At 42.8% G+C, this 26267-nt stretch overlaps 1 protein-coding gene across 1 annotated transcript; it reads left to right on the forward strand.

The window, feature by feature from the left end:
* The first annotated feature begins 1721 nt into the window (after window positions 1-1721).
* LOC103276389 (C-X-C chemokine receptor type 2-like) lies at window positions 1722-2815 on the forward strand. The gene has a single exon (XM_008073797.1). It carries the CDS (start codon window positions 1733-1735, stop codon window positions 2813-2815), a length of 1083 nt encoding a protein of 360 aa, XP_008071988.1. The 5' UTR covers window positions 1722-1732.
* Window positions 2816-26267: the final 23452 nt, after the last annotated feature.

The raw sequence follows: 26267 nt of genomic DNA on the forward strand, positions 1-26267 counted from the left end.
TTTCCTCCCCACCCCCTCTCCTCCTCTGACTCTGATGCCCTGCCTTGCCACTCCTTCCTAGGCTGGAGAATCCAGGCAGAGCTGACCTCTGCATCTGCCCCCTAATCCCAATTCAGTTCCTTGGACAGGACAGCCTGCCTGGATGTTTTAGGCTAGGGGAGGAATCTGGGAGGGGGTGACTTAGAGGCAACCCTGAAAAGCCAGCTGTGCTCCCAGGCTGGGCTCCCTGCAGGGGGTGGGATGGGGTTAGGGGGCAGGATGGGTGCTGGGTGGGGAAGAACCAGATGGGAGGGCAGGAAGCAGGTGGAGTGGGGTGAGACTAGGAGGGGGAACTAGAAACTGTGAATCTTTGGGGATGGGAACTTCTCTCCTGGCAACCTGAACTGCCCCCTTAATGAGACAGAGTAGAGGCGTGTGAGGACCGTGTAAGGTGGGCTCCCTTGCTGCCCTGTCTTCCATGCGTACCCACGGTGATGAGGTTGTGACTTCTTCACACCCTCAGCCACACGGTTCTTGTGCATCTCTTTCTCTGAGTGAGTGTGAACTGTTCACTTTCTGTTATTTCTCTGACGCCGGATTCTATTTTGAGGGTAAGTTACAGACTTGGGTATGATTATAGGATGGTCATCCATTGCTTTAGAGAAATGGCTGAATGATTATCTATTGTGTGGTTAGAAAGGAAGCGAGTTTGACAGCTGATTTACTTAGTTTCCTTCTCCTCTGAGAAACAGGAGTAACGTTTCCTAGCGGTGGCAGCCCGCCCTCCACACTCAGGCAACCCCAGAGCGGAATCTCTGCCATCCCTGTAGCAAGGGCACAATCCAGGGAGGCAGACTAAGAGTGAAGGGAAGAAGGGAGTCATGGGTGGATACAGGACAGGATGGGTCAAGGAGGGCCAGAAAGTTGCCAAACAAGGGTAGTGTGCTGACTGTCTTCTCTGCTTCCTGCCATCCTTCCTTCAAATTGGGGGGGCAGATTGGCAGTCTCTTTTCCCCTTGTGTGGTAGAACATGGCTGCCCAGAGCTCCTCAGATAATCTGTTATGTTTCCACCCACTTGGAGCATCAGTCAGCCACCTGCTTGTCATTTTAAAAATACCTTTCCAAAGAGAAACAATAAGCCTTCATCACTGACTGAAGATTCTTCTAGCTCGAGCCTTCTGAAACTCAGTGCTGTTATTGCTCAGAATATGTCTTTTAAATAACTTTCAGAAAGTTGGAGAAAGGGATTCACCTCTTAGCTTTATAGTCAGGCTTCGATTTTTTTCCTAGTGGTAAACCCACTAGGTCAGCAGGAGCGCCTGCTTAATCCTCAGATGAAGAACTGAACGGCATCTCCCGTTTCTGGACACCAAATCCTGCCTGGACAGCCAAACATGCTCCCCGCTGAGTAATCCAAGTGAGATTCAGTGTCCTATGGGGGTTGTCGAAGGGAACTTTCTGCAAGGTATTGGGTGATGGTGATGATATGAAAATGCTAAGAACTTCTCTCTGATATTGAAGGGAACTGTAATCTTTTCATAAAACGTACAGCTTATCACTGACCTTTTCTCAGGACCACAGAGCCCCCACCACTTACAAATTTGAAGGGAAAATACTTCCATATAATATGCAAGCCAATGAGAAGAATCCTGTCCCAGTTTTTCAGGAGGGTGGGCAAGAATCTGGGAAGAACTTATCGTGCAGTAACCCTCATCTCTCTGCTTTAGGCCAAAACTTAAGCTCACCTCAAAAATGGGAGATGTGGACTTGGAGAGTTACAACTTTGAAGATTTATTCAGTGAAGAGTTGAGTAATTACAGTTATGGCACTGACCTACCCCCTTTTCTACCTGATACTGCTCCATGTCGGCCAGAATCCCTGGAAATCAACAGCTATGTTGTGATCGTCACCTATATCCTGGTGTTCCTGCTGAGCCTGCTGGGAAACTCCCTGGTGATGCTAGTCATCTTATACAGCAGGGTCAGCCGCTCTGTCACCGACGTCTACCTGCTGAACCTGGCCTTGGCCGACCTGCTCTTTGCCCTCACCTTGCCCATCTGGGCCGCCTCCAAGGCAAACGGTTGGAGGTTTGGCACAACCCTGTGCAAGGTGGTCTCGCTCCTGAAGGAAGTCAACTTCTACAGTGGTATTCTACTCCTGGCCTGCATCAGCGTGGACCGCTACCTGGCCATCGTCCATGCCACGCGCACACTGACCCAGAAGCGCCACTTGGTCAAGTTCGTTTGTCTGGGTATGTGGGCCCTGTCCCTGCTGCTGTCCCTGCCCATCTTACTTTTCCGTAAGACCATCCACCCCCCCAGTTTGGCCCCGGTCTGCTATGAGGACCTGGGCAACAGTACAGCAAAATGGCGGATGGTGTTGAGGATCCTGCCCCAGACCTTTGGCTTCATCCTGCCGCTGCTGGTCATGCTGTTCTGCTATGGATTCACCCTGCGCACGCTCTTCAAGGCCCACATGGGGCAGAAGCACCGGGCCATGCGGGTCATCTTTGCCGTCGTCCTCATCTTCCTGCTCTGCTGGCTGCCCTACCACCTGGTCCTGCTCGCGGACACCCTCATGAGGACCCGGGTGATCGAGGAGAGCTGTGAGCGCCGCAACAACATCGACCGGGCCCTGGAAGCCGCCGAGATTCTGGGCTTCCTCCACAGCTGCCTCAACCCCCTCATCTACGCCTTCATTGGCCAAAAGTTTCGCCACGGACTCCTCAGGGTCCTGGCCACTCATGGCCTGGTCAGCAAGGAGTTCTTGGCCAAGGAGGGCAGACCTTCCTTTGTCAGCTTCCACTACCCTCTAAGACTCCCTGTCTACATGTAGCCCCCTGGGGTACTCCCTTCCCCCAGCGTCCCATCCAAGCCTCAGGTCTACTGGCTCTTCACGGTCTCAGTGTCAATGCAGCCCTCATTGTGGTTATAGGAAAGAGCGGGTGACATGTCTTTCCCAGGCTCCCTTGTATGGTTCAGAAAGCCTTCCCTATCCCCCTGCCCCACTTACCATAATTACTGTGCCACTTCTTGGAGCTATGTGCAATCTACCTCTGGGCCCATGGCACTCTGTGTTCTATAAAATGCAAATCTGGCCAGACAAGGTGGCTCACACCTGTTTCCCAGCACTTGAGGCCAAAGCAGGGGGATCACTTTATGCCAGGAGTTCAGGACCAACCTGGGCAACATATCAAGACCCCATCGCTACAGAAAAAAATTTAAAATTAGCCAGGCATGGTGGAGCACACCTGTAGTCTTAGTTACTCAGGAGGCTGTGGCGTAAGGATTACTTGAGTCTAGGAGTTCGAGGTTACAGTGAGCACCACTGCACTCCAGCCTGGATGACAGAGAAAGACCCTATCTCTAAATAAAGAAGAAGGAGGTACAGGAGGAGATCAAAATCCCAGTGAGAGAGCACTTCACAGTCATTAGGATGGCTATTATCAAAAGAAAAAAAATCATAAAACAGCAAGTGTTGGTGAGGATGTAGAGAAATGCGAATTCTTGTGCATCCCTGGTGGAAGGTAAAATGGTGCAACCTCTGTGGAAATCAGTATGGCAGCTTTCCCAAAACATTAAATGTATAATTATATAATTACCACAAGATCCTGCAATTCCACTTCTGGGAACATACCCAGAAGAACTGATAGCAGGAACTGCAATAGATATTTATGCACCCATGTTTATAGCAGCATTGTTCACAAGAGCCAAAATACAGAAACAACCCAAATGTTCACAAATGAATGAAGGATAAAAAAATGTGGTCTATACACAATGAAGCAACACTCAGTCTTTAAAGGAATGAAGTCCTGATACATGTTACAACATAGAGGAACCTCGAATACATTATGCCAAGTGAAATGAGTCGGATAGAAAAGGACAAATATTGAATGATTCCACTTCCATAGATACCTGGAGTAGTCAAATTCATAGAAACAGAAAGCAGAATAGTGGTTCCCAGAGGTGGGAGGTGGGGAGAATGACAGTTATTGTTTAATGGTAGAGTATTTATCTTTGTGAAGATGAAAAAGTTCTGAAGATGGACAGTAGTGATTGTTGTATAATATGAAAGTACTGAATGCCACTAAAATGTGCAATTACGATAGTTAAAATGGTAAATTTTCATGTATATTTATCTCAATTAAAAGCAAATACCTGGGCCACACTGAACCAAGGCTGGAACCACCTTCCTATAGTTTCTTGTTAAGCGAGATTATTAAGTATCTTTTTTTGTACAAACCACTTTTACCTGGGTTTTGTTGTTGCTGTTACTTTCAGCCAAAAGCATTCAAACTGCTGCTGCGAGGCGGGCCAAGAGTGAGCAGAGGTCCCAGCGATGGTTTTCACAAGAAGTAAATCTCTTCACTACTTGTGTGTCCACAGAGAATGGGACTGGAATGGAAACAAGCCTGGCCTTCCCTCCTCTCCCAGCCCTGGCCTCCTGCTGTGGGCTGTGTGTCATGGAAAGAAATGGATAATGGGATCCTCTAGGACTTCTCATGTTCTTGGCTGAAACAGTAGTCAGTAGGGTCAAGGGTGGGACTTAGAAGGCTGGGAGGGTTCAGGGAGTTCACAGATCACCTGCCCAGGTAGCAGGAAGGCAGAGGCTCTCCCCAGCTCAGCCAGCAACTCCCACTGTTGGGAGCCAACATCTATAGCATACATGGCTGAGGCCTGTAAAGGCCCATCTGGAAGATCGCCTCTGACATAGGATATCAGTTTTACCTATAATATTGGCGTGTGATTAGTGACCAGTGTGCATACATGGCAGTAAAACTTATAAGTAAATCTCAATACACCTGATGGAAAGTGCATAGCAGAATTATTTTTCTCTGTCTTTCTAAGTTTTACTTCTTTCTAGATATTTTTTAACTTCTATTTCCTGGTAGATTGGGTAGTCAGCTCTTGTTCCCGAAAGCTGTTTCCCCTAGGGCTAAGATTAGAAACTAAATTACCATGATAGTTTTGTCTCCCTGCCCCTAGCCAGGCAGAACGTTTTCTTTTGTTTCATTAATTACCGAAACTCTGTCTGCTTCAGCCCATGGCCGCCATCTTGGCAGCCCTGCATTTCCTTGTTCAAGAGTGTGACAGCTACTATTTGATTTTTAGAGTAGACTTGTTAGGATAAAATATATACATATACACTCATAGCTGCGTAAATCTATGCTTGCTGTTTTGTTTCCTTTTGCTACATTATTCAGATATAATAATTACTATACGATTTATAAAAGAATTAATGATGAGGTATTAGCTTAATAGGATATAGCATAGTATTAAAGGTCAATCATTAGATCATATAAAAATTAAAGTTTAGACATATGAAACATGAATTATAGTAAAGTTTTGTAGTTTAAGAATAAGTTTTAACTGAGTTATAAGGCATTATGTTAAATCATAATAGGTTAATAGTATAACTGACAGTTAAGTCATTTAACTAAACTTATAGATTATAGTATAGTGTTAAGTTGATAATATTAATCATTAAAAATATTGGGAGTCAGTGAACTTGGATTGAACCTAGAGTTAACTTGGAAAAGTTTTTTGTATTAATCAGGGTTTAGAACAAAGAGTATAATATGAATGATTCACTGAACATTATGGAAAACACTTTGAACGATTTGTATTGAAATTGTGCACCTGTGACCTTAATGTAAACATGACAGACATCATGGAGTTCGAATTGTTTGCTTGGAAGTTGCAGATCTCATGGTGGTCTTGTGATGCATAGTTTGTAAAGTACGGAACTTGTACGCCCCCAGTAAGTGATTATCACACTGCTGGAGGGTATAGAAAATGGTATATAAGTTGGAAGGAGTCCGAATAAAATTTGGCTTCAGTCCTGATCAGACTGTTCCCAGAAGAACTGCCTCCGAGTAGTCTCTTCTCGCTCTCCAGATTCTCTGGTGCGGGTCCTAACCCACCCTTGGTCAGTGCTGGTCACCGACATCCCACTGTGTGACTCTCCCCTCTCTCCTCTCTGTCCCACCCAACACACCCAAACACACACACCCATCATTCAGGGTTTGACAAGACAGCCAAAGTGCGGAATGGGAAAATGGTTTCCAGTCTGTAACTGGGAGAAAATAAAAGATTAGAATCTCCCCTACAACAGCATTGAGTGCTGACTGTTCGGGTGTTAGTATGTAGCAACGACCAAAGCATAGAGCACCCTGCCCTGGAGGAACTTTCATCTCTAGGGCTTGTCTCTGGAGGGTCTTTGGCAAGAGGGACTCTGGCTTTGGGCAGCCTGTGGAAGAAAGCAAGAGTGATGGAACTTCCACAGTTACCAACCCCCTTCAGGTTAACAACTACCTGACCACTAAATCTAGGAGATAACAGGGAGGCAGGAGCACCCCTCTGAACTGGAGGGCCCGAGGGGCCAGGAACCTCCAATCAGAAGCCATGAAAGTGCTATTCAACAAATAGGATTAATTCAGCAATGGCAAGTCCTTGTTCCTGCTCATTCTGTGCCAGACACTGTGCTAACCTCAGGAGTAAGGGTGATTCAGTTGTTCTAGCCAAGGTTTCCAAAGAGCTTCTGGTTCAGTAGGATAGCAATGCAGGAGATGCAGGGTGTGTTTGTCAAAATGCAGGAGCTACAGCGTGTATTTACTAAAGTGTATTAAACGCAGGACATATTTCTCAAAATGCAGGAGATGCAGTGTGTATTAACCAACATTTGGGACATGCAAGTTGTATTTACCATAATGAAGGTGATGTTGAGGGTGTTTTTACCAAAACACAGGAGATATAGGGTATATTTATCAAAATACAGGAAATATAGGTTGTATTTACCAAGATGCCAGAGATATGAGGGTGAATTAACCTGCAGAGTATTTATAAAAATTCAGGAAATGCAAGGTATGTTTGCCAAAATTCAGGAGAATGCAGGGTGTATTTACTAAAATTCAGAACAAGCATGAAGTTCTAGAGTGTGGCTACCAAAATATAGGAGATGCAGTGTGTATTTATCAAAATGAGTGAGATCCAGGGTATATTTCCAAATGCAGGAGATCTAGGGTGCATTTACCAATATGCAGGAGATGCAAGGTATATTTGCCAACATGCAGGAGATGCAGGGTATATTTACCAAATTCAGGGGAATGTAAGGGGCAATTACCAAATTGCCAAAGGGAGCTGTGATGTTCTGCCTGGGTGTAGGATGGACCACATGGCTTTTGGGTTGAGTCTCAGGGTGAGGAGGCCACATTAAGTTTTACTCTGGTTCTTGGACTCTGCTCTTTTCTCTTTAGCAAGGGATGGAGGAGACACAATTCCCCAGGGAAAGTAAGAGAATAAAACAGGCCCTAAAATGAGGCAGAGGTGAAATACACTTATATGAGTTCTGTTAATAGTCATCCCTCTCTCTTTCAATTTCTCTGTCTTGCTCTGTCTCTATCTCCTACCCTCTCTCTCTGTCATAAGAACATTCTTGACACAAATAATTTACCCCCCAAGCCAGCACTAAAACAGGCAAACTTAGTTGAGTTGTTGATTTCTTTCTTCTCTCGGATGTTCCCGGGCCTGAAGTCCAGCTTCTCAGTGTCCAGCATGTCTCTGCCTAGATCGCCTTGCTTTGTCTAAACTGGCCTTTCTTGCTTCCCAAGCTGTGTACCTGTATTTACACGAACACCATCTGCATTTTTAAAACCCGTCTCCCTGAGTTTATGATGTGTCTGTGCACCACAATCCCCAGTCTCTGCTGGATAGCCTCCCTTTGTACATTAATGGAGACAGTCACCAGGCTTTTTTGGGTGACACTAGGAAGTACCCCCTTACACGTCACATTCAAACTCATTGCATGCAGACCCATAGAGAACGGCACTACTATGCGATAGCGTAACCAGAGAGGCCTAACGATCCCCAGGCCACCCCTTTCAATTCTTAAATAAGGAAACTGCGGCCTGAGGAAAGCAAACTGGTCAAAATCTCACAGCTGGATAGAAGTAGAGTTGGACTACAATTCCTAATCCGGCTCTCTTTTTTTAAAATACCAGATATTTTACTTTTTCAGTGGTGACATTTCAGGCAACTGACAGAAGGGAAATTATCAGCACATATAACCTTCTCAGAGTCTTGCACTCACGTGGGTAGGACGTCTACTTTTTTCTGTCCCTGGACTTATCTGTGCCTGGAGCTGGGGTTGCTGGAGCCTCATTCATCTGACAGAAGTGAAGGACCAGCAAAGATGAGGACCAGCAGAGACTCAGGGCCACACAGGTATGGGAGCAGCCTCAGACTGGGTCCTCTATTCTGAGCTGGCAGGCAGGACAGGTAAAGAGCCAATCAGAGTCCAGTATAATATTCACAGACAGGCACAATCAAACCCTCTATTGAGGACACACGCTATAGCAGGCAGGGCCAATCCAGGAAGAAGAACCACGAGGAGGAGGAATTTTTGACAGGAATTTGATCCTATGCAACTGTGGGAGCTGGTTAGATGGTCTATGTCAGGCTGTTGGCTTTGCTTCTGGGGCTGGGATCTGAACCTGGCAGGACAGACAGCCTGGAAGAAAAGATGGACGTGAATTGAGGAATAGTGAGGACAAGCAGGAACCTACAAGGACAGACTGACACCTGTGCTGGTCCAAGTTCAGTAAGTGGGTGGCCTGCTGGAAAAACTGGAGTCTGGCACCATGAAAATAAATCCACTGGCCTGAGAATCTGCTGGCCCAGCTGCTGCCCCCAGGAATAAGACAAGCCAGAGCTAGCAGGTAAGTGATGACAGGGGCCATGTTTGGAGCCTGGCGCTGAGCTTTCTTGCTTAAACGGAACGTGGCTGCTGCTTTCCTTCTGCCTTCCAGATTGCATGTAAAAGGTACCTTCTGGCCCACGCTGACCTGGATATAGGAAAGGAGGATAATTTGGGAAAACATAGTTCCATCTCAGCTATGTTGGTTCAATACACATCCTCTACACGAACATAAATGCAAACCCTGATGAAGAGGAATGGTTATTACAAATTTTGGGATGATGTTTATATCATTGGAAGCCAAATTAAGTCAGGCTTCAGATTGTCTCTGTACTGCCTATAAATAATTTTAAACATGTAAGTTAGTCTAATCTTGATGATACAATTAACATTTTAAATTGCATCTTTTTAATCGAGAAAAAAGGATCATTTTGGAGCTTACATAAATAATGATACTGTCATAAAATAAAAAATATTCCCAGATAGTTTCCTAATTTTGGAGGTCTCAAGTAGGAAGAAAAAGTAAATGTTTTCATCTTGTTCATAAAAAGCATGCTTATGAAATTGTTGTAAACTTAAGAGTAAGTTTTCTTTTTTTAATTTTAAGCTGGATTTTATTGAGGAATTTAATGTATTCAATCACTTTATAAGCAGGAAGAACAGTGAATATCTATTTTATTTATTGATATACAGTCTCATCCAACATCTCCACAAAGACTTATCTCAGTAGTCTATTAGGACCTATTCAAATAACTAGTCACCATAATATTGTTGATCATTACACTTTTAGAGCTGTTTCATTTCTAGCAACTGTGTCTTTACTATTTAGACAATATCCAGGAGCATGTATGTCTCAGTCACAGAAGAATAATGCTCATCTTCTCAATACAATTATAATATGTGTAACACTGGAGATATAGTGCCAGATTACTATTATAATCCTCATACCCTTTGAATGCAAAAAAATCCAGTGTTACCTTTCAAAGTAACTACTATTTTAGACTGCCCATAAATTCTGAACTTGGACTCCACATCTTTTATGAAGTCATCATCAGAATTCTCATAGAAGTTTCATCTTCGCTATCCATCCAGAAGTTAAAAAAAATTTTGTTTTAAAGATGTGGGGTACAATTCAGAGTTAGGTATACAAATGTTCATTATACAGGTACCCTTATTGATGAGGTGTGCCCCTCCCTGCCCTGGCAGTTTATCCCAACTGCAAATCCCACTACCCTCCCCTGACAGTTTCCCGCTACTGCCAATCCATTTCTTATAGTATTATGGTAATTGTGCAAAGTCCACTTATGAGTGAGAACATATGGAACTCTGTTCTTTGTTTCTGTGATAGATCACTGAGTATGATAGACTCTAAATCCATCCAAGTCCATATGTTTGTCCTTCTTTATGGCTGCGTAATATTCTATTGTGTATATTACCACATTTAAAAAAATCTAGTCCAGCTTCAATGGGCAGCATGGTTGGTTCAATGTTTGCAATTGTGAATAGAACTGCAACAAACATGCGTGTGCAGGTTTCTTTGTTGTAGGATGATTTGAGTTCCTCTGGGTATATTCCCAATAGGGGATTTCTTGGTCATATGGAAGATCAATTTCTAGTTCTTTCAGAAATAGCCACACTGTCTTCCAAAGAGGTTGCACTAGTTTGCATTCCCACCAGCAGTGTAGAAGCTTTCCTTTTTCTCTGCATCTTCGCCAGCAACTGTTGTTTATTTTATTAATGATGGCCATTCTTACATGGGTTAGGTGGTATCTCAATGTGGTTTTGATTTGCATTTCTCTGATGATGAGTAAGGCTGAGCACTTTTTCATGTGTCTTCTGTTGGCTGCCCGTGTATCTTCTTCTGAGAAGTGTCTATTCATGTCTTTTACCCACTTTTTAATGGGGCTGTTTGTTTTTTTTCTTTCAGCACATCTGAGTACCTCGTAGATTCTAGATGTGAGGCCTTTGTCAGACACACAGGTGGCAAATATTTTTTCTTATTCTGTGGGCTGTCGCCCTGTCTCTGGATGGTCTCTTTTGCTTTGCAGAAGCTTGTCAGTTTGATGAGGTCCCATTTGTCTATCTTATTTCTTATGGTATGGGCACTTAGAGTTCTAATCAGGAGTTGGTTGCCAGTTCCAATTTCCGTAAGGGTATCTCCTGAGTTTACTAAGATTCCCATAGTTTGAGGTTTTACATTTAGGTCTTTGATCCATTTAGAATGAATTTTTGTGTATGGTGATAGATAGGGATCCTGTTTCAATCTTCTGCATGGGATCAGCCAGTTTTCCCAGCACCATTTACAGAATAGGTGCTCCTCTCCCCAGTGGTTGTTGTTGGAGGCTTTGTCAAACATGAGTTGGTTGAGAAATTGAGGCTTTGCTTCCAGAATCTATATCCTGTTCCACTGGTCTGTATGCCTGTTCTTGTACCAGTACCAGGCTGTTTTGATTACTGTAGTCTTATGGTAAAGTTTGAAGTCTGGAAGTGTGATACCTTCTGCTTTCTTTCTTTTTCTAAGGATTGTTTTGACTATTCGTGGTCGTTTATGTTTCCATAACAATTTCTGTATTGTCATTTCCAGGTCTGAGAAGAATGGTACTGGCAATTTAATGGGTGTTGCATTGAATCTGTAGACTGCCTTTAGTAGGATAGACATCTTAACAATGTTGATTCTTCCTATCCATGCGCATGGAATATTTTTTCACTTGTTTGTGTCTTCTTAGATTTCTTTGAGCAGTGCTTTGTAATTCTCATTGTAAGAGTCTTTCACTTCTCTGATTAGGAAGATGCTGAGGTATTTCATTTTTTTTGGTGTGGCTATTGTGAATGGGATTGCGCTTTTTGTTTGGTTCTCTGCCTGCTTGTTGGTGGTATATAAGAATGTAACTGTCTTTTGCACATTTGTTTTGTACCCTGAGACTGTGCCGAAGTCCTTTATCAGTGCAAGTGGAATTTTGACAGATTCTCTTGGATTTTTGAGGTATAGGATCATATTGTCAGCAAAGAGGGATAACTTGACTTCTTCTTTTCCTATTTGGATACCCCTGATTTCCTTCTCTTGTCTAGTTGCCCTAGCTAGGACTTCCAACACAATGTTGAACAAGAGGGGTGAGAGTGGGCAGCCTTGTCTCGCTCCAGTTTTCAGGGGAAATGTTTCCAGTTTCTGTCCATTTAGCAATATGTTAGCTTTGGGTTTGTCGTAAATGGCACTTACTATTTTGAGATATGGTCCTTCTATACCTAGGTGTTTGAGGATTTTTATCGAGAAGGATGCTGGATTTCATCTAAAGCTTTTTCTTCATTTAATGAGATAATCATATGGTTCTTGTTTTTACATCTGTTGATGTATTTAATTATATTTATGGCCTTGCGAATGTTGAACCAGTCCTGCATCCTAGGGATGAAGCCTACTTGGTCATGGTGGATGAGTTTTGAGATGTGTTTTTGAATCATATTTGCTAGAATCTTGTTGAGGAATTTTGCATCAATCTTCATAAGGGATATTAGACTGTAGTTCTCTTTTTTTGTTGGATCTTTACCTGGTTTGGGTATTAGTGTGATGTTAGTTTCATAAAATTATTTGGGGAGAATTCCATCTTTGCCTGGAATACTATCAATAGGATTGGTATCAGCTCCTCCTAGTACGTTTTGTAGAATTCTGCTGAAAAGCCATCTGATCCAGGACTTTTTTTTTATAGGTAGCTTTCTTATGACAGAGTCAATTTTTCTGGGTTGTTATTGGTCTATTTAGTGTCTCTATGTCTTCTTGTTTCAACCTGGGGAGGTTGTGTGATGTCAGAAAGTCTTCCATTTCCTTTAGGTTATCAAGTTTGTTTCCGTATAGATGTACATAGCAATCTCTGATAATCTTTTATACTTCTTCGGGGTCAGTTGTGATTTGGTCTTTGTATTTCTGATTGTGTTTATTTGGACTTTTCCCCTCTTTTTCTTGGTCATTCTGGTGAGGGAACCATCAATCTTGTTAGTTCTTTCAAAGAACCAGCTTTTTGTTTTGTTGATGTTTTCTATGATTTTTTTTTGTCTTCTATGTCCCGCATTTGGTCTCTTATTCCGCTGATTTGTATTCTTCTGGTAAAGTTAGGGTTTTGGTGGTCTTCTCTTTCTAGTTCCCTTTGGTGATTTGTTAGGCTCTCAACTTGTGATCTTTCCATTTTCTTAATGTGTGCTGGGAGAGATGTAAATTCCCCTCTTAGAATTTTTATGGCATCCCAGAGGTTTTGGTAAGATTTTTTTTCATTTTCATTTGTTTCCAGGAATCTTTTAATTTCTGTTTTGATTTCTGTGTTCCATGCTCTTTAGTGTCCATGTCTTTGTGGGTTTTGGGGAAATTTTGTTGGTGGTGTTGTTTATTTTTATTCCACTGTGGTCTGAAAAGATACATGGAAATATTTCTTTTTTTTTTTGAGTTGGAGTCTCACTCTGTCGCCCAGACTGGAGGGCAGTGGCCGCTCGTGGCCACCGCAGCCTCGACCTGCTGGGCTCCGGTGATCCTTCCACCTCAGCCTTCCGAGTAGCCAGAATTACAGGCACGCGCTACCACGCCCGGCTGATTTTTTGATTTATTATAGAGATGAGGTCTTGCTGCCCAGGCGGGTCTCAAACCTGTGGGTTCAGGCAATCCACTCACCTAGACCTCCCAAAGGCGTTGGATTAGCAATATTTCAACCTTATGGAATTTGTTTATGCTTGATTTATGGCCAAGGATGTGATCGATCTTGGAGTATGTTCCATACAGTGATTAGTAGAATGTGTATTCTGTGGTTGTTGGGTGGAATATTCTGTAGGTATCTATTTAGTCCATTTGGTCAAGTATCAAGTTTAGGTTCTGGACCCCCTTGTTGACTTTTTGCCTTGAGATCCATCTAGGGCTGTTAGTGGGGTATTCAAGTCCCCTCTATAATAGTGTTAGAGTCATATCTTTTTTAAAATTTACTTAATGTTACTTTATAAATGCTGGTGCTCCTGTGTTGGGTGCATATATGTTTAGGATGGATATTTCTTGCTGATGAATTGAAGTTTTTATCATTATGTAGTGTCCTTTTGTATATTTTTTATTTTTTGATAGCTTAAAGGTTGTTTTGGCTGATATTAAGATTGCAACTCCTGCCTCCTTTTGTGATTCATTTGCCTGAAAAATCATTTTTCATCCTTTAAATTTGAGTCTGTGTGCATCCCTTGTGATAAGATTAGTTTCTTGGATGCAGAAAATAATTGGATCATGGTTTATTTTTCAGTTTGTCACTCTGTATCTTTTCAGTGGTGCGCTTAGTCCATTCACATTCAGGCTGATTATTGAAATGTGGTTGTTTACCCCTGTTATGAGGTTCTTATAAAGTTTTTTCTTTGTTTGCTTGATTTCTTTTGGCTTTGGGGTTGATGTATGTGTGATTTTCAAGTTTGTTGTGCTGTATTCTCAGTTGATTCTGTGTTCTGTTGTTCTCTTGGGAAGTGTGTGGTCATTCTTTTTTTTCTTTCTTCTGTGCTTAATACTTTTTAAAGTGTCTTCTGTAGATCTGGTTTGAAAGCTGCATAATCTCTTAGGGATTGGATGTCTGAGAAGGATTTTAATTTTCCATCACTTATGAAACTGAGCTTCGCTGAGTAGGAAATTCTTGGTTGAAATTGTTTATCTTTGAGGACTTTGAATATTGGATTCCAGTCCCTTCTTGCTTGTAGTGTTTCTGCTGATAGGTCTGCTGCTATTCTGATTGATTTTCCCTGGTAAGGAGTCTGACTTTAGGATTTTTTTCTTTTGTGCCTACTTTGTGTAGGCAAATTACTATGTGTCTAGGGGTTGGTCTTCTCATTTGATGTCTTGTGGAGGTTCTCTGTATCTCTTGTGTTTGGCTGGTCACATCTCTGGTGAGATGGGGAAAGTTTTCTTGGATTACCTCCTGGAATTATTGCTCCAGGGTGCTCTCCATTTCCCTTTCTTCTTCTGGGATACCAATCAGGCATAGGTTCAGCCTCTGGATATAATTGCACATCTCTTATAGCCTTTGTTCTTTCTTTCTGAGTTTTCTTTCTATGGTTTTTACAGATCAGGTTAATTCCATGTTCTGGTCTTCAAGTTATGAGATTCTTTCTTTGGTTAGATTAATTCTGCTTTCCATGTTTGTCATCTTGTTATTTATTTCCTGGATGAAATTTTTTATTGCCAAAATCTCTGTTACAAGTTGTTTCAGTGTTGCATCTTTTCTTTCTTGAGTCTTATTCAATCTTTCTATACATTCCCTAATCCCTGTCATATTCTGGGACTAGTTGTTGGTGACTTCCATTGTTTGGGTGCTGAGGTCTGAATTTTCAGGATTTTTCTCTTTGTTACACTTGAAATTACCTGTGGTCTTCCATTGTTTTTCTTCATTTGTGACTGATCTCTTGCTTTTCTCTTTAGTTTTGTTATTCAGTGTCAGTGGGAGAGGTTTTCCCTTCTGATGTTTGCTCAGCCCTCTAATCCTCCCCGATCTGGGCTCTGGATTTGTTCTATTTTAAAATATTTCTATGGGTGGTAAGTTTTGCTGTCTCTTGTAGTTTTGAAAGTTGAATAAAGTAGTAGATGGGAAGCTAGAATTCAGAAACTACTTGCAAATTATAATGTTCACTGATTGTGGTATGAGACCCATTCCTCACCACCATTCTATATGATGATGCAATTGGTACATGTGTGTATCCCCTGAGTTCAAGATACAGTGACAGCATGAGGAGCACAGAAAAAATTGAATGAAATAAGATGATCAATAATTTAAAAAAATAAAGGAATAAAACCCACAGAACAATGAAAGCAGAAACCAAAGCAAAAAAAAAAAAAAAATTGAACATACACACACATGCACACACACAGACATACACACTCACTCCCCCAAACAAATTGGAATGACAATAAATTGAAGTAAAACAAACAACAACAACAACAACAACAACCCAGGAAAACTAAACACACACACACACACATGCCTAGCACAAAATGAGTGGAGAAGAAAAAGAGAAAGACTGGAAACACACACACACACACACACACACACACACACACAAAGGAATTCAGATTGAACCCTCACACATATATAGACACACACCTTAAATTTACTAACTAACTAAATAAGTAAATGAGATCAAAAGAGCAAAAACAAAGCAAAAAGAACTGAAAGATGAACACTCAATCATTTGCAAACATGCATAAACAGAACACAAAAACAAAAGAAGAAAGAAAAAGAAAAGAAAAAAAGGAAGAAAAGGGAGGGGGGAGATGCAGATCAAACTCTCACATACACATTCATGCACAAAGGAAAAGCATTTTAAAAAATAGATGCACTAACAAGCAGGCAAAAAATTAAAAATAAAAAAAAAAGAAAAAAACTCTTCCCTCTTATGTCAGGTTCTGTAGTTGTTCCTCTCATCTGCTCTCTCCAGCAGAGCTTCCACCTCTTTCACTCTTACCCCAGTGTCTAGAGCAGGGAAGGAGGAGGGGCAGTGGAGGTAAGTGGGGCTGCAGTCCTCCCCTCTCATGCTTGCATGGTCAGGGAGATCCCCTCTGGTGAAAAGGTGTGGGATTGTCTCTTTCCCAGTACTCGCAGAGGGGTGCCCCAGCCAGGCCTATCCTGGAATGGAGTTCTATTGTGACTGATGCCCAGGCTCTGCCTGGGTTTGTCTCTCTCAGTTGTGGTCCAGCTGTGTGGGTCTGACCTTTCAGAGGACTACTAGGGAGGAGGGGATATGGGTCAGCCCTGGACTCAGCACTGATCCCTTTGGAGTTCTTCCTTGTCCTTTTCTGGCCACACCCTTTGTCCCTTGGCTGGATCAGGGTAGGGGGTGGAGCGCCTGGGACTCCAAAGTTTGTTCTTTCAGGATATTCCCTCTGGTTAACAATCAATCCCTAAGTAGTTGATCTGCTAGTCACAGAGATTGAGTCTGTTGCAGTGTGTTGAGCAAGTCAGAGCACTTTCAAGATGATGCAGGATGCCCTTTTCATGCTCTCTGGTAGGACTCTGCTTCTGGGTTCCCTCTACAGTCCCTGCTGCCAGTGTCTGGCCAGGCGCTGAAGCAGTGATGCAAAGCCTGGAATCAGCAGTCTCTCCTGCTATAGTGGTGAGGCAGAGCCTGGAGCTGGTAGTCTCCCCACCGCTTCTTTGCAGGACAGCTTTTGTCTGTTTTTTAAAAAATGGCGCTTGACTTCTGTGACCTGGGAAGCACGAGGGACCAAGCAGAGAAGCTGCAGCACTATCTGCTGCACCAGGAGGATCCTGGCCACTTGCTCATGATCCACCACTTAGTCAGTCTTTTCCAGCATTTTCTTCCCAGGGAGAATTTTGTTGATTAAAAAAATTGGCATTTGACTTCTGCCTCCCAGAAATCGCTAGGGTCAAAGCCAAGCAGCCGTGGCACCAGCCACTGCACCAGGAGAGCCCCGACTGCTAGCTTCCTATCCCTCACCCATTTGGCCACTCACATGCTCACTCACTCACTAGCACGCACACAAAAATTTTCATACACTCACTCACTCACACCGGGACTCACAGAGTCTTGACTGGCTGGCTGCCATCTTCCCCACTGCCCCCAAGAGTAAGTTTTCTTAATTCTGCAAAATAAGACATTTAAGTAAAGTGCCAACAATGTTTCAAATAGTATCATAAATGTCATGATTAAAAAAAAATTCAATAGCTTTATGAGGTACACAAAGTTCTTGGTTACATGAATGATTGGTAAAGAAATCTTGGCTTTAATTGTACCCACCAATCCCACTTGCACACATTGTACCTGATAGGTGATTTTTCATCCCTCCACCCTTCCCACCCTCTCCGTTCTGAATCTCTGAGTCTATGATACCTTTGTATATGCTGTTGCAGATCCTTAATTTATGCTGCCACTTATAAGTGAGAACATGTGGTCTTTGGGTTTCCATTCTTGTGTTAGTTCACTTCGTATGATGATCACCAGTTCCTTTCAAGCAGCTACAAAAGACATTATTTCATTTCTTTATATGGCTGAATATTGCACACACACATATATGTGCACATATATGTACGTCACATTTTCATCATTCACTGATCTGTTGATGAGCATTTACATCGATTCTACATCTTTGTAATTGTGCATTGTGCTGTGATTAACATACGTGTGCACATGTCTTTTTTGGATCATGACCTCTGTTCCTTTGGGTAGATACCTAGTAATGGAATTGGTGCATTGAATGGTATATTTACTTTTATTTTTTTGAAAAATCTCCATACCTATTTCCATAGTGGTTGTAGTAATTTACACTCCCACCAACAGTGCATAAGTGTTCTCCTGTCACCACATCCAAACCAAGTATCTATTGCTTTTTGATTTTTTTAATCATGGTCATTGTGATTGGTGTAAGGTAGTATATCATTATGGTTTTCATTTGCATTTCCTTGATGTCTAGTGATGATGAGAATTAGTCATATGTTTGCTAGCCACTTGTGTATCTTCTTTTGAGAGATGACTGTTCATGTAATTTGCCCACTTTATTATTATTATTATCATTCTATTTTATTTTAAAGATGTGGGATACATTCCAGGGTTAGGTACATAAGTGGTCATCATACAGGTAAAGATTGGGACTCCTATTGTTCCTCATTTCACCTGGTTTGGGGTCAGGTGTTGTATTAGTGTTATGTGCTCCCCTTCCCTCTCTCCCTGACAGTGACCTGTTACTGCCAATCCCTTTCATGTAGTATTATGATAATTGCTCAGGGTCCACTTCCGAGTCAGAACATGTCATACTCAGTTCTTTGTTTTTGTGATAGATCACTGAGTATGATGAACTCTAAATCCATCTAAGTTACTATGAAGTTCATAGTTTTGTTCTTCTTTAATAACTGCATAATATTCCATCATGTATACGGGCCACATTTTTTTTTTTTTTGAGTTGGAGTCTCACTCTGTTGCCCAGACTGGAGTGCAGTGGCACGCTCCTGGCCATGGCAGCCTTGACCTGCTGGGCTCTGGCGATCCTCCCACCTCAGCCTTCTAGTAGCTGGAACTATAGGCATGCGTTACCATACCTGGCTAATTTTTGATTTATTGTAGAGAAGAGGTCTCCTCAAGATCTTTTTGAAATCACCACAATGTTTTCCACAGAGGTTGTACTAGTTTGCACTCCCACCAACAGTGTAGAAGCATTCCCTTTTCTCCACATCCTCTCCAGTGTCTGTTGTTTTTTGAGTTATTGATGCTGGCCATCCTGACTGGAGTTAGGTGGTATTGAAAGGAGATAAATCAGTTAATAAAATCAAATTGCTAGCAAATAATAGTATCAATCAGCTTACTCCATTTTGTTTAAAACTTCTATCTTCCTGCCTGACCTAAGAATCACTCCTCAATGCCTAGGTGTGATCACAGTAATGTTACCATGACCACAGACCCCCAGCTTTGTCCCCTTGGGGCAGGTTGTGCTGACTGGTTCCTGCTGACTGTTACAAAACTCCCTAGCCATAAGTTCCATGTAATTGTATGCTTTGCTAACTGAAATCAAATGTTACACTTTGCAAAACCCCACTGTTACATTTTCATATTTTGTTCTTATATTTTGTTAGTGACCTAACCAAGGTAACTCCATTGTGTAATGATTCTTCTACCTTGTCTCTATGTAACTACCTTAAACTATATCTGGTTGGCAGAACTCCAGGGACTTCCTGGGCACAGGCTATACCTAGGACATGAAATTAATCAAAACTCCCTAACAATCAAAAGTTCCCATTTTGGTTGCCAAGTTGTTAGTTAATGGTTGCTATGGTCGCTAAGGTGCTATGTAGCCAACACTGCAAATTTTACCTATAAAAGCTTGTCACAAACTGCACTAGTTTTGTCAAGAGTTTTTCTGGCATTTGCCTGCTCTTGTCCCATGTGTTAATAAAGGACTCATAATTAGACTCAGCTTGCTGGTGTGACTTCTCCCTTACTCGGTCATAGCATCTGGAGGCCCCAGTGAGATTGTATTGTCTGCCAGCACAAGCAGCTGCTTTGCTCTGGTCCTCCTGGGCTGGGAGGAGAGGTACTGGGAAGGTGCCACCTGAAATTCTCAGGACCCCTTAGCCTCTAACCTGGCTCTGAGAGGGTCGGAAAGGCTGCAGGCAGCTATGCCTCAAAGTAATCAGAGTTTGTCTGCTGTCTCCTAGGAGGTAAGAGTATTTTGGTTTCTTGTTTGCTTTCCTGGTACCATGGTTTTTCTGTTTTTATTTCTGGTCAAGGGTGTTACGGCCTGACGAGGTCGCCCTTCAGACACTGTTTGCTAAGCCAAGACGTTGGCTGAATAGAGTCCATGTTCTCTGCCCTGAGGTGTTCCTGGGAACTGTAATTCTGTTTTAATTTTTGTCTGTTTACTTGTTTGTGTGCCGTTTTGTTCGTTGTGTGTCATGAGTTCCCAGAGCTCAAAACAAGTCAGTCCTTTAGACTGTATTTTGAAGAACTTTTCTGTTGCTTTTGCTGAGGGTTATGGTGTCTGCCTTACTAAAGGCAGACTCTGAACTCTCTGTCAGATAGACTGGCCTGCTTTTCACATTAGCTGGCCTTCTACAGGGTCTCTGGACATTAACATCACCGAGGATGTCTAGAGAATGATCACAGGGAAGCCTTGTCATCTGGATCAGTTCCCTAACATAGCCCAGTGGCTAAGTTTGGTTCAGAACCCACCCCCTTGGTTAATGGCATGTTCTCTTGAAACTCCTAGTCAAGTTCTGGTCATTTCTTTGTGTAAATGACCAGAACAGGCTAAGCCTCATGATAACTCCACTCCATCTATGCTGCTCCTCCAGGAACACAAGGTCCCACTGCATCCAGCTCTTCTTCCCTCCTGCACATAGTATCCTAATTTACCATCCTCTAGTGAGGATTCCCTTGAGAATGCAGTCCACTTTCACCCTCCACTGTATGTTCCTCAGACTTCCTCACCCACTGTTACCTCCATGGCTCCTGATTGTCCCCAGCCATCTCCAGCATCGGGTATGACTGAGGCTGCTCCAGTTCAAACCCATTGTGTCTTCTCCACCTGTGGCAGCCTGACTTAGGCCCTGTGCTTATCCAGTTCTAATCCTTCCCCTCCAGGAGGTCCTGTCAGCATTGGGGGATTAGGCAGGAGGAATATTTATGGGATATACTCCTTTCTCTTCTGATTTGTACAATTGGAATTACCAAAACCCTTCTTTCTCAGCTAGGTCACAGGCACTTACTTCGTTAATGGAATCTGTTATGCATACCCATTGTCCCACTTGGGACAACTGTCAGCAACTTTGGTCACTGTTTACTGCTGAGGAGCAAGAGCACACTAGATCTGAAGCTAGAAAGTCCATTCTGGACTCTACTGGGGGCACACAGGAGGAAAATTAAGACATTCTGGACAGGAATTTTCATCCTACTTGCCCAAATTGGGACCCTAACACCTTGGCAGAGTCTAAAGTACTGAATATATATCACCGGGTACTATTAGCATGTTTAAAGGGGGCAGGCTGAAAATCCATTAATTTGTCTAAAACTACTGAGGTTCTCCAGGGACCCAAGAAATCCCCAGGGGGCATTCTTTGAACATCTCCAAGAGGCATTTTGAACCTACACTCCTTTTGACCCCTCGGCTCCTGAGAATGCTCGGGCCATCAATTTGGCATTTGTGGCAATATTCAAAAAAAATTACAGAAGTTAGAAGGCTTTCCAGAAATGAACATTTCTCAGCTGCCTGAAGTAGCTCAGAAAGTTTACAATAACCAAGATGCTGAGAAATAGAAGCAAGCAGTACAGGTGGCTGACAAATCTGCAAGAAGACGGGCCAGGATCCTAGAGACAGCCCTCAGGGCCCCAGGTACTGGTTCCAAGCCTCCAAGCCAAAAGACTGATAACCAAAAAGGCCAAAAGGGTCAAAAACTTGAAAGCATTAAGTTAACAAATAACCAGTGTGCTTATTGCAAGGAGCTCAGGCATTGGCTCAAAGATTGTCCCTTTTGCTCTCCTCCACAGAAAAACCAAGACCCAGACCCTAAGCCCATTCTGGTCTTGCCCTCAACCAGAGAGGCAGACCAGAGAGGCAGAAAATGATTCAGACTGAAGGGGTAAGGCTCTTTTTCCTCGGGCCTTCAAGAGCCTGTGGTAACCGGAGCTATCAGGGGCTACCCAGTTCAACTCTTAGTGGATACTGGGGCAGAACATTCAGTCCTAAAGTCACCACTAGGACTTATGTCTAAAAATCAACTTTTAACATAAGTAGCAACAGGAATGATTATCAATTGCAAATTCACTTCTAATTGGACTGTTAGCTTGGGACAAAAGCAGGTAATGCACTCAGTTTTAGTAGCTTCTGAGTGTCCGTTCCCTCTCATGAGTTGAGATCTGTTATGGAAACTAAGAGCAACCATTGTGTTTTCACCTGACAAAACTGAAATTTTTATTCCTACTGCATATCAAATGCTCTTAACTGTTCCACTTTCTGAAGAATATCTTTTAACCTCTCCAAAGTCTACTACTAAAAATGTTCTGTCAAGCTTACTTCTACAATTGCAGCAGGAGTTTCTTTCTGCCTGGGCAGAGACCAACCCGCCATGATTGGTGAAACATCACCCTCCAGTGGTGGTAAGTTTATTGGCATCAGCTATTTCTGTCTGCATCTGCCAGTACCTTATGAGTTTGCAGGCCCGGAAAGGAATTGCTTCTCACATAAAAAGACTTAGCTGCCAACATTCTGACTCCATGAAGTCAGCATGGAACACACCTTTCCTGCCAGTTCAGAAACCGGGAACTTCTGACTACCGTCCAGTTCAAGACTTAAGAGAAGTCAACAAGTGGGTAGAAACTATTCATCCAACAGTTTCTAATCCATACACTTTACTCAGTCGACTTCCCCATCAACATCAGGTATATACTGTGCTAGACTTACAAGGTGCTTTTTTCTCTATTCCTCTGTCACCTGACAGTCAGCCTATCTTTGTTTTTGAGTGGACAGATGTAGACACAGGAGACACCAGTTAGTTAACTTGGACACGACTACCACAAGGCTTCAAGAACTCCCCAAACTTCTTTGGGGAGGACTTGCAACAGGATTTGTCAATGTTCTGTGCCCAACACTCTGAATATACTTTGCTTCAATATGTGGATGACCTCCTACTTGCAGCTGCAGACTTGGACACCTGTTTACAAGGTACTAAAGCTTTGTTACAGCTTCTCCAGGACCTGGGTTATCGAGTATTAACAAAGAAAACTCAGCTTTGCTCTGCCAAAGTGTCATACCTTGAATACCAGCTGCAAGAGGGCAAGCAAGCCCTAACCTTAGCCCAGAAAGAAGCCATTCTCCGAATTCCCACACCAACCACCAAGAAACAGGTATGGGAATTCCTGGGGGCAGCAGGGTATTGTTGGCTATGGATCCCAGGATTTGCTAAAATTGCCAAACCCTAGTACTCGGCCACAGCAGGGGATCAACCCCTAAATTGGATTGCTGCTGAGGAACAAGCATTCCAGCAGCTAAAAACAGCTCTAACTCAAGCCCTGGCACTAGCCCTTCCAGATGTTACCAAGCCTTTCCACTTGTTCATTCATGAACAACAAGGAATTGCCAAAGGGGTCCTCACTCAGACCCTAAGGCCATGGAAAAGACTGGTGGTTTATTTGTCAAAGAGACTGGACCTGGTAGCTTCTGGCTGGCCCTCTTGTCTTTGAGCCACTGTGGCCATGACTCTGCTAGTTAAAGAAGCAGACAAGTTAACTTTCAGTCAGAACCTGGCTTTAACTGCTCCCCGTGCTGTTGAAACTCTGCTCTGGGGAGCCTCTGGCCATTGGATTTCAAACACACGTATTACCCAGTATCAGAGCCTATTACTAGACCAGCCCAGACAAACTTTCTCTCCTACTCAATGCCTCAACCCTGCAACCCTGTTGTCTGACCATCTAGAAATGCTGGAGCATGTCTACGAAGCATGTTGGACATCACCCAGGCCAGCTGACCTGATCTTTGGGACACTCCTCTGTGCCAGGCTGATGTTGACCTGTTCATGGATAGTAGCAGCCTGGTATTAAACGGAGTCCATAAGGCTGGTGCAGCGGTACTTCTGCCAAAAAGGCTGAGTTAATTACTCTAACTCAGGAACTGCACTGGGGAGCAGAAAACAAGCAAATATCTTCAATGACATCCGGTATGCGTTTGCTACACTTCATGTACATGCCATGATCTACAAAGAATGTGGCCTTCTCACCACAGCAGGTAAGACTAGCAAAAACAAGGAAGAAATATTAGCCCTCTTGGAAGCCATTTGGCTCCCTAAAGAAGTAACTGTTATTCATTTAAAGGTCCCCCAAAATCTGACAGTCTAGAAGCAATTGGAAACCACCTGGCAGTCTGGGCAACTAGGGAAGCGGCAGAACTCCCAATTGAAGCCCTAACTATTTTACCAGCTAAAACTTTTCCAGTTCCTTCTCTCCCACAGTGGCCCGGATATGCTCCCAGAGAAGAAGAGACTGCAGAGCTGGCGGGAGCTTACAAGAAACCTGACGACTGGTGGGTTAAAGACTCCAGAATTGTTCTACCTGAAGTTCTTGCAGAAAAATTAATAAAACAATTTCACTCTACCACTCACCTAGGAGGAACAAAAAAGGCTGAACTCTTAAACTGTTTTTATGTTATCAACATAAAAGACCAAGCTAACTCAGCAACTTTAATGTGCCCTGCATGTGCCCACGTCAATCCCAAGGGAGGGCCAAAACCCCTTCCAGGAATCAGGGCATGAAGATTAAGCCCTGGTAAACAATGGGAAGTAGGCTTTACTGCAATAAAACCTCCACATGTAGGATACAATTATTTACTGGCTTTAGTAGACACTTTTTCAGGATGGGTAGAAGCGTTTGCCACAAGAAATGAAACTGCCCTTACAGTTGCAAAATACTTGTTAAATGAAACGATTCTTAGGTACGGGCTTCCTCTTTCTATTGGCTCAGACAATGGTCCTGCCTTCACCCCGTCCATAGAATAGCTGGTTAGTAAATCACTAAACATCAAATGGAAACTGCATTGTGCTTACCGACTACAAAGCTCTGGACAGGTAGAATACACGAACCGGACTCTAAAAAATATTTTATCTAAATTAATGATAGAAACCAGTGGAAAATGGATAACTCTCTTACCTCTAGCTCTCCTTTGAGCTAGATGTACCCTGTACAGGGCTGGGTTTACTCCCTATGAAACCTTGTTTGGAAGACCCCCTCCTCTGTTACCCTATTTGTGGGATCCTATTCTTGAAGAGTTTACTAATCAATCTCTGTTAAAGTATCTCCAGTCTTTATAGCGGGTGCAGTATGTCTGTGCTGTACTGCCAACTCCAACCTCCACACCGTGTCATCCGCTCCAGCCTGGAAATTTGGTCTACATCAAAAAGTTCTGGAAAGAAGGACAGAGTCCTTCCTGGAAAGGACCATACGAAGTCACCCTCACTACCCCAATGTCACTCAAGGTTGGAGGGATACCGACCTGGATTCACCATTCGCAAGTCAAGGAAGCTGCGGACGCCGAAGCCTGGCTCAGCCAAGCCTGCGGCTGCGACACTAATGTGCCCTTCCACCCAAACAATAACTGGACTGTCAACCAACATCCTGATAATCCTCTTAAGATCACCCTCTGAGCCCATCGTCCTACATCATCTGACCAGCCAACACAGCAGAAACCGTGACACTTTGACCATAACTGGTTATCTGAATGCATTGCACCTATCCCTTGCCTCTCCTTTTTGTTATCCCACTTGTTCTAGGATTTGGAGCAGCACTGCTTACTGCAGCTGTAGTTTGCAAATATCTCCTCCCATTCTGTAGGTTGCTTATTCACTCTGTTGATTATTTTGTGGTACCTAAGCTTTTTAGCTTAATTAGGCCCCAATTATTTATTTTTGTCTTTGTTGTATTTGCTTTTGGGATTTTAGCCATAAGTTCTTTGCCTAGGTCAATGTCCAGAAGAGTTTTTCCTAGGTTTTCCTCTGGGATTTTTATGGTTGCAGGTCTGATATTTAAGTATTTTATCCATCTTGAGTTAATTTTTGTGTATAGTGAGAGATAGGAAACTTGATCAAGTTTCATTTTTCTGCATGTCGATAGCCAATTTTCCCAGCACCATTTGCTGAATAGGTTGCCTTTCTCCAGTGTGTGTCTTTTGTCTGCTTTGTTGAAGATCAGTTAGTGGTAGGTATTTGGGTTTACTTTTGTATTCTGTCCCATTGCTCCATGTGTCTGCTCTTGCACCACTACCATACTGTTTTGGTTACTATAGCTTTGAAGTGTAATTTGAAGTCAGGCAATGTTATGCCTCCAGCTTTATTCTTTTTACTTAAGATTGCTTTATCTATTTTGGTTCTTTTATGGTTCCATATGAATTTTAGGATTACTTTTTTAATTCTATGAAAAATGATTTTGGTAGTTTGATAGGGATTGCATTAAATCTGTAGATTACTTTGGGTGACACGGTCATTTTTAAAAATGTTGATTCTTCCAATCTATGAGCATGGAATTAAAAAAAAAAATTTGTGTTCTCTACATTTTCTTTCATCTGCGTTTTGTAGTAGTTCCCCTTGTAGAGAGCATTCACCTCCTTGGT

Source organism: Carlito syrichta, unplaced genomic scaffold (assembly GCF_000164805.1).
Source record: "Carlito syrichta isolate Samal-C Ts95f unplaced genomic scaffold, Tarsius_syrichta-2.0.1 Scaffold115728, whole genome shotgun sequence".
NCBI classification, from domain to species: domain Eukaryota; kingdom Metazoa; phylum Chordata; class Mammalia; order Primates; family Tarsiidae; genus Carlito; species Carlito syrichta.